General features: G+C 35.6%; 1 protein-coding gene across 2 annotated transcripts in view; it reads left to right on the forward strand.

Moving 5' to 3' along the window:
* The window catches only part of RnrL (Ribonucleoside diphosphate reductase large subunit), a 206,738-nt gene extending 199,137 nt beyond the window's left edge, over positions 1–7,601 (forward strand). For both annotated transcript variants that reach the window (XM_090381486.1, XM_090381487.1), the window contains one exon: positions 6,857–7,601. In XM_090381486.1, the coding sequence (XP_090237612.1) occupies positions 6,857–7,045 (189 nt within the window). In that variant the 3' untranslated portion in view covers positions 7,046–7,601. The remainder of the gene's footprint in view (positions 1–6,856) is intronic.
* The last annotated feature ends 2,185 nt before the right edge of the window (positions 7,602–9,786 follow it).

Genomic DNA, 9,786 nt, shown 5'->3' on the forward strand with positions numbered 1-9,786 from the left:
AAAATAAAATATAGGGTACTAGGACAGTAGAAAGTAATATGAGGAAGAGAGAATATAGTTGTGCTGGGGCAGTCTGGAGTCACGAAACCCATTCCTATAGTAGGACCCTGAACATAGATCTGGCAGTATGCTTCATGTGTTTAAGTCACTGTTAATAATGGTAAAGGAATACCATTTAAGATTATAATAATAGAAAAAGAAACAAAATACTAATACCCCATTCGGTAGCCAATCGGTGGACACAAGTTTTCCAGACCATGAGTCACCAATGAGGCTAAGGGGTATAATCTGTACATTATATACACAGCCTGAAAGAAAGCAGAGGATGTCAGTTTGCTAATATACGATTAATATCTAAGAGGTGGTTAAGCAACTTTTTATATTTTAATGTATGGAGAGCTTTGTTGAAATGATAATGAAGGTAGGCTGCAGGAAACATATCCATTAGTTCATTATAGAGAATTCTGATATTGTGCATAATCAGTCTGTTGTTTGTTGTTACTGCATATGGTGGCTATTTTAATGCACTGGGAAAGAATAATATTGGCATGCACTTTCTTTGAGATGCTGGAGTGCCAGTGTGTGAAGTTAAAGGCATCACGTTTATTGTAGATATTTATGGTGGTTTGTAAGCTGGAACGGGATATTGATATCAATATCCCTGTCCAGGTAATTGGCTGTAAGATTATTGTTATTAGTTTTTTCCAGTTTGAGTTATGGAGGATAAATATTAGCAAAGTCTTATAAAAAATTGGCGCAGTTGGTATTACAAGTAAGTAATCTATGGTATCTAAACATACATAGTTCTGATGGTAAGGAGGTTTCAGAATAGTACAGATAGAGATTGGCCAGAATACAGCTAGCTGCACTTCCCATAGGGGTTCCTTTGGTTTGTAGGTAAACAGTATTGCCATCAAAGATGTAGTTGTTTGAACTACAAATGTTGTTTAGGCTATTCAAATATTCAAGTTTGTTGTTTATATGTCTATAATTAATTTACAGTTTATGTTGATATGTGCATAATATTGTTATTTTTTAAAACTTCCATTACAGGCTGATTGTTGGTAATGATTCTGCTATTAGGTAGGATATTTATGATAGGCTTCAGGTGTTGTTCTTAATGCTTTACCAGGTTTATGTGCATAGCTGTTTTTACAAGGTGTAATGAATCTGAAACCTATGGAAATTTTGTGAAATTTAGGTATGAAATAGATGTAAGGGAAGCTATAATTGCTAAAATTGATTTTTAATTTTTTGCTGACGGCAATAAGCTTCTTTGTAATGATACTGCTATTGTTGGTAATAGGTTTAAGTGGCAATGGAGTTGAGTTCTGCATTTAAGGTTTGATAATAAAAGGTTTTGCAGATAATGGCAAAGTTGTTGGAGCCTTTATCTACTAGAGTGATGATAAAATGTTCGTGTAATTCAACTAATTGCTGTTTAATATTGGAGAAGTTGTGTTTAAAACCCTTTGCGGGGCGAGAGCCATGTGATGTTAAGTCTTATTGTTATGGAGTAAGTCAGTAAGTACTGTATTTATTCATATTTGGAAGGCTTCTATGTGGTATATTTATAGGATAGCATAAAACAGAAGTTAAGTAGATTTTGATATAACTGTTTTTCGACATTAGCAAGGCTGATATGCTTGTGAAGCCTGAATTTAAAGCCATGTGCCATGACGTTTGAGTTATTGGTTAGGGATTATTTCTAAATTGCCAGTGATGTGCCCAAAATGTGTATTAACATAGGGCTGTAAGTTAGCTTGGTTACATATGCAACTGTTGGAGTCTGGAATGCAGTAAGTCGTACAAGATTAAGAATTGCTAAGTGTGGTGGGAAGATCAACATTAAACGCAATGAAGCAGTACATCCCAGGATAGAGGAGAAAAGATAACTGCCAAAGTAGCGTAATGTAGACACTGAACTTTATATAAAGCGAAAAAAAAGCAATTTAAAGCAGAAAAAATGGCATCTTGATATTGCATTCGTAAAACTAATGATGCACAAGGAATAAATTATAGGGTACTAGGACAGTGGAAAGTAATATGAGGAAGTAAAATTACGTATATACAGTAGACTCTTGATTTTCCAGTATAGATGGTAAAAAAAAATCGTGGATAATCGATTTCCTGGTTAATCCAAAAATACAGTAAGTCCCCGACATATGTAAGAGATACGTTCCAGGACTTCTTACACAAGTCAAGTTTTACGTAACTCGGGAAAGACTAATAAAATATTGCTACTATATCCCTGATATGTCAAAATTACAAAAACCACATAATATCCTCAGAAGAATAAAGAAAAATAGTTATATATTTTTAATTAATTCAATTAAAAACTATCTGGAGATGGCAGTGAAGGAGCCAGAGTGGCACATAAGAAAAGAAAACATAAAATGTAGAAAAAACGCGTTATTGTACTGTAAAAACTGATACTGATGTATTTCGTAGCCTTTGTTATTACATTTGACTTCATTGGTGCCGATCCCTTCACCACTTCTCATATTCTATCTTTGTCCTTTGTTATTGTGTTCATCATTGACACTGACAAATTGATTTTCATACATCCTTGTTATTTTAATTTTCTGATCCAGCTGGATCGCTTTCCTTTTCTTGGTAGATTTACTAGTACTACTGTCACTTATTCTCTTAGTTGGCACCATGATAATGGTCAAAATTAAATTTTCTGAAAAGAACTTCACAGGGTTAGCGCAAAAACTCACAATTATCACCCCACACGAGCTCACATTATACTAAAGTGCAATTCATTATAAATGGATAGTAAGCTCGATCTTATGGCATTTGCAATGATACCAGTAGCTGGAATTCTGTGGTTTTTACGTTATTATGGTGAAATGTGTCCCCTTCACTGAAATCTTGTCGTATAAAAAAATAAATAAATAAATTTTAAGAATCTTCTCTTCATTCCTATTTTTAAGCTTGTTACTCCATATCTCACTTGTGCAATTTGTTCGTGCTGTGATCGTCATTATTGATTGCTTAATTTATTTTTTATTTTTTTATTACTGTTTTAAATTTTACAATCCTAAAAAAAATTGAGTGAAAAATAATTTACGTAAGTCATAGACTTCCTGTATCGAAATATGTTCAGCAACCTATGTAAAAAAATATGGTGATGGATAAAAAATGAAAAAACTTACCATGCACTAATCGCATGTCCAATATGATCTTCCCTTTATTTTTTACACTGTTGATTTTAAATCTAATAGCTTCCCCTTATTTTTTACGATGTTGCATATGGTTTGGTCACCAACATTATAATGGTTCTTTAAAGATTTAAAGGATGCACCGTTTTCAAACTTCTGAATAATTTCAAGGTTTTGCTTAATTAAAAGCACAACTCTTTTGTGTTTACCCCCATAATTTTTGCAGTTTCTAAACAAAAAAAAATATTTACTATAAAAAAATTTCAACATCCCTGACATAAATAACAAAACAAAATTTGTCTTTTTGCGATGCAACAGAACACGACAATTGATGTGCTGCACTAAAACAAACAACTTTTTTTTTTTTTACTACAAAATCATTTTGTAGTCAACTTTTTATAATTAATCAAGAAAATGTCATTTGACTTTTTTTTTTTTTGTTTGTTTGTTTACTGGAAGCATGCTTATAGCTAACTTGTAAACAGCTAGAGAGGTATGCATTGTTATATATATATATAATTTTGTAGTTAACTACAAAATTACATTTTGGCCTCGATATATATTACATAACGTCTGGCCTCGATATATATACACTGAAAGGTCAGGAATCAAGGGATGCCTGGTTCCTGGACAACACGACACTATCACCCGTCTTGTTGGTGGATGGACCCACTGCTTGGCAGGTGGGTCCATCCGTATAGCTATACTACATTCACATAGATGGTAATTCAATGTCAGTATGGATAAATGTAAATTAACCAACTTTGAAAGAGGGATGATAGTGGGTACCCAACGGATAGGTCACTCTATCGTGCAGGTGGTACAGAAATTGCACTATCCTCGTTCGCTAGTATCAAGGGTATCAGGAATGCGCCATTTCCGGAATAACATCTCATCGTGGACAGTGCTGTAGGCGGAGGAAGGTGGTGGATGAACGGCTGTCTTGCACTGTTTTAGCCAACCGGAGAGCGAGTGGCACAAATCATCACCAACTTCAATGAGGGAGGTGCGAGGAATGTCTCCATCAGGTGATCATTAGCCGCAATGGGTTATGAGAGTCACTGGCCCACCAGAGTCCCATTTCTAACATCATGACACAGGACTCTACGCCTCAACTGGGCGAAAGAACATCAGCACTGGACTATGGATGATTGGAGATGGGTTTCCTGGTCCAATGAGTCCCGTTTCCAGTTATTTCAAGCAGATGGGAAGGTGCGTGTCTGGAGGAAACTACACAAAGCTATGCACCTGTCATGTCAACAAGGAACTGTTCAGGCAGATGGACGGTCAGTAATTGTTTGGGGTATGTTCAACTTGCACATGTTGGGATCTCTGAACAGTCCAGGTTACATGTCCATCCTTGCAGACCATCTGCTTCCCTTCGTGGTCATCATGTAACCACAGGGCAATCAGGACAATGCACCTGCCCACGGAGCCATGGTGACTAGAACATGATTTGAAGAGCATTCTGCAGATTTTACCACCATGTAATGGCCTCCCTGTTCACTGGAAATTAACCCCCCTCTGGAGCATCATTGGGATGATGTGGAAAGGTCCATTCGAGCTTTGGACCTCCACCCAGGTATGCAACAGAATTATGGATAGTGGTGCAGCAAGCATGGATGGAAATACCTGTGGGATGCTTTCATGAACTAGTGGACTCAATGTCTCACTGTGTGACTGCTCTAATCCAGGTGAAAGGTGGGCCTACCCATTACTAAGTAGGTATCCCATGATTTCTGTCCACTCCGTGTATATATATATATATATATGTGTGTGTGTGTGTACACATGTGAAAATTCAGTGACATATGTATATTAAAATAGGTCAGCAGAATGGATGGATGCCTTGCAAGATGCAAATACAACAAAAAGCAGTACTAATTAAATATAGCAACATTGAAGGAAAAGAAGGGGAAAAACTAAATTGAGAGGATGGGTGTTGTGGAGGAATATGTACCTATAAATTTTGAATACTTAAATTAAAAGCCTCTCGCCTCTTCTTATTTCTCGTAATTGCTGCTTCACTGCTGGAAAAAATTAGGTTATGCAATAAAACTGATTTTACCAGACTGTGAGATAGAACGTATCTGATTTGTGCAAATGTTCAGGGAGGGAGGGAAATGTGGCATAGTTGATGCAAAAATACACCATGACTTGCATGTCATGTTGATAATTGGTACCAAAAAAGTTGTTAAACTTGAATGTTAAATTCATTTTTCAGATAAGTAAACCCCAATAAAAACTAGTTTAATAACAACATTATTGATTTAAATATACAATATGGATATCAGTTTACTCCTTGAATGTCAAGTCACCTTCAAGGATGATTCATACCATCCTTGCAAAAGGAATCTGCAATGTTAGCATTATAGCTCTTCCTGTCATTTGTTACTTCCTTTTAATAACAAAGATCATTAGAAACTAACATTCATTGCTACAAGCAGAGTTAAGAAGGCACATGGAACATCATCCTGGTTTGTCAGATGCATTGGTAATGTCACATATCTACATTAACTGCCTTCTGTTCTATTATTCTGACAGGCATTCCATTTCTTAGTAGTTTCCATATCAAGCTCTAGCTCTGAGGAAAATCTCATTCTCTCTCTCTCTCTCTCTCTCTCTTTTTTTTTTTTTTTTTTCATCTCTAGGAAATCTAATGTAATGCAGCAGGAGCTGACTTCCCAATTGAAATGATGAATCCACTCAGATTTTTTTTCCCATTGTTTTTAGCCAAATTTCTCTTCTCCCCCCCCCAATTAGTAAGTTTAATTAAATTAAATTTAGTTAGCAAATTTAACAGTATGGCTTAATTGCCAAGATTGGCTGATTCTGCTCACTTTTAGCCTTCATGGACATTTTTCACATAATGTTGTAAACACATAACAGTATGTGTTTAAACATGAGGTAAAAAAATATATCTTGACTTTTATATAACACTGGTATGCTTATATATTTTATTTTTTTAATAAGGATGTAACTTTTCTTATTGATGGGGTTTCCTCCCACTCATAATTAGGTTTAAGAACTCTGGTGAAGTTTAGTGCACATCATTGTTTCTGGTTATCCTAATTGTTTCATTTTGTAAAGAGAATTTGCATGTGAAAGGATATCAGGTTACTTTCAATTTTTTGAACAACATCAACTGCATTGTTGTAATTGACACCCGTAAGTTGGCATGGTCCCCAAATTAACTTTGACTAGGTCGTGGAACATAATGGCTTTATTTTCCTACGTGATTTAGCAGAATGGAAAATATACAAATAAAGCAGAGGACTTGAAAATAACATTTCATTGCTTTCCATGATGGCATGAGCAATTTACCTGCTTCAACATATATGACATGAATTAGTTGTTAATTTGTTGGAATTCTGAAAATGCATTTGGACACTGCTTGAATGCAATCCCAGAGCTAGATAGATCTCAACGAGCAGCTTTGGGTGTGGATTTATTAATTTAGTTTTCTTGTCCATTTAATATTGCTAAAAATATAAATGAAAAAAGTCCACCTATCTGCAGTCCAAAAAAAAATGAGTGGAAAACCAAAGAAATTTTATTATACCTTGCTAACCTAGGTAAGGTATTCAAAAATGTATAAACATAATTAGCCATGCTGTTTAATGATGGAATTAAATAGAATAAATGGAACATTAGTAGCTGTTCAAAACTTTTTCCATTTTTTTCTTGCAGGGGCTAAAAACCGGAATGTATTATCTTCGCAGTAAACCAGCTGCCAATGCTATTCAATTCACAGTGGATAAAACTGCCCTAAAAAAACAAACAGATAATTCTCTTACCAAAAAGGATTATGAAGATAAACAGCAGGAAATGGTGTGCTCATTGAAAAATAAAGATGAATGCATAATGTGCAGTGCATAACAAGAAAACTCTTCATAATATATGTTTCATTATTAATATTACAAGTAGTTTTATTTTTAGTGAAAATATTTTTTCTGTGCATGTATATAATAAGATATGCATTAAAAACATCCGTACTTGCTTGTTACAGAAAAGAACTTTTCTGGAATTTGTACCAAATCAGATTTTATATTTCATTTACAAATGTACATATAATGATTGTTTCAAGCAAACGTGCCAGTCTTCTCTTTTAACCTATATACTAGTAGGTTAAGGGGCATTCATTTTACCATTATGACAAAATTATGTATTGGATTATCTGTATAGAGATGAGAGGATCTGTTCATAAAATTTTGTGGTGTGAATTGCTTCTTGAAATATGTTATTCCATATATACATATGAATGTGAAATATAATTTTGTCTGTTTATCAAACATTTTAATTTAACTATTGTATTTTAGTTCATAAAGAATAATTTTAATTATGTAGCCCAGTGGTCAGGAGAGAGAGTGCATAGCATGCGTTCCTTGAGTGGACTGGGGTTCAAGCCCGTGACTACTGAATACAATAAATATTTGTATTGACGACTTATTGTAAACTCTACTGACTTGGTTGTCGTGCCGGAGTATAAACAGAAAAAAAAAATAAAAAATAGTAATAAAGTGAAAACAATGCCAGAAACTCCATCAAACTTACTCATGTATATAATCAAGATTTTAGTTCATAAAGGATAATTTTAATTATGTTAGTAATAAAGTGAAAACAATGCCAGAAACTCCATCAAACTTACTCATGTATATAATCAAGATATTGTTTTATGCCTTTGCAGTAAACAGTGGTTAATTGTATTTTAGTTCATAAAGAATAATTTTAATTATGATAGTAATAAAGTGAAAACAATGCCAGAAACTCCATCAAACTTGTTCATGTATATAATCAAGATATTGTTTTATGCCTTTGCAGTTAACAGTGGTTACAATCATGGGCTCAATCCTCCCCAAATACATCTTTCTATTAACACCTCTCACCTGCTCATGTCAGACCATTCCTGGCTGCCACTTCAACTGTGGTTGTACAGAACACGTCTTGTCTGAGCTCTGCCGAGATTGAGTAGGTTACATCCTTTCCTGAATGTAACAGCTCCCACTGGTGTACTTGAGCAGTATTATACAGCTTATACCTGCATAGCAATGACTGCCAAATAGGTGCCTCCTTAGCCAGGTGGGAAGGAGCAGCAGTGTGTAGCACATGCTTCTTGATTAGACCGGAGTTCGAGCCCGTGACCACCAAATACGGAGGATGCGGAAAGGTCAGGGAATGACCACCGCATATCCTGGAGCAATATGGCCTTAGTTGCTAATGCTCCTAAAAACCAAATAACAACTGCCAAATAGCCCATGTGATGCTGTCAAACAGCATGCATAGAGCGTGATATCCACCTGAACACCCACCTTGCAATCCTTCCCTGATAGCAGTTACTTCTTATGTGGGACGGCGCCTCCGTAGCTAGGTGGGCAGGAGCAGCAGTGCATAGCACACGCTTCTTGATTAGACCGGGGTTCGAGCCCGTCACCACCAAATATGAAGGATGCGGAAAGGTCAGGGAATGACCACCGCATATCCCCGGAGCAATATGGCCTTAGTTGCTAATGCTCCTAAAAACCAAATAACAACAACCTCTTATGTATCTCCTACTATTCCATAATGCTCCTTTCCCCATACCAAAAGAAAAATCCCTGAGATATCCTCTCTATCAGAGTTCTTCCTTTCGTATTACATTGTAGGTAGGGGTTTTCTTTTTGTTTTTTTTTTTCATCTACTATCCCATCTCCTCCTTTCTATTACTGGACACTCACTGTGACTCCCGGGCTGTGGGCAACAGGGGTCAGTCAGTACACCTTCAGGTGACTTTTGCAAGAGACCAGTCGTGAAACATAATTAATTGCCTGGCTTTGCAGAGCTTTCAGGCATGTTTTAGAGAATCCTTATGAACTGCTGTAACAAAGCTACACACAGACACACACACATATGCCCGTCCACTTGTGTGATAAAGGCTGATCATCACAGGAGTGGGGAACAGAACTGGTGATTTGGTGTGGTTGTTAAAGATCACATCACATGGACATCCATCAATCTAGTTTGGAAGCATAAAGCCGATCAAGTTTGGCAGCATAGTTTTGTTGCTGATCTTTATCAGCTTTTTTCAAACATGGCTCTGTTGTCTCAGGCAAGGATTGCATAGTTCTATCTTCTGGAAAGTCAGGTTTCCCCACTTCCCAGCAAATGGGCAAAACAAACAATACACTATTACAGACTCTGTATACCAATGCCTCATAGCCTTAGTTGCTTTCACACTTAACACGTGCCATAGATATGTTTTATAGTCTGTCAGTACATAAAATATTTGTATTGTTGTTCCAGAGAATTTAAGTTGTATGTTAACAAAACAGATTATTCTTGCTTGTGGTGTTTATATTTACTTTTAATTACCTCGTGAATTTTTTTAACATTGTGCTAATGATTTTGTATACCCTGGTGATACCTGATCTGTGTACTTGTAAGTTATTTAAATTATGTAAGTTCTTTTTCCATTTAAATGTGATTGAATGATAAAAGAAAGTGTTAAGACCTTGTGCACTTTCTAACTTGAACTCTATAAAAATTTAACTTTGTTTAAAGGAAAAACAGCCTGAGAGTGAGTTTCTAAATAAGCCTATTTTGATATTTTATTAAGAACAGTAGTATGTTCAAGATTAGCATTG

This window comes from Mastigoproctus giganteus, chromosome 9 (genome assembly GCF_048544385.1).
Source record: "Mastigoproctus giganteus isolate SK-2022 chromosome 9, ASM4854438v1, whole genome shotgun sequence".
In the NCBI taxonomy this organism is placed as follows: domain Eukaryota; kingdom Metazoa; phylum Arthropoda; class Arachnida; order Uropygi; family Thelyphonidae; genus Mastigoproctus; species Mastigoproctus giganteus.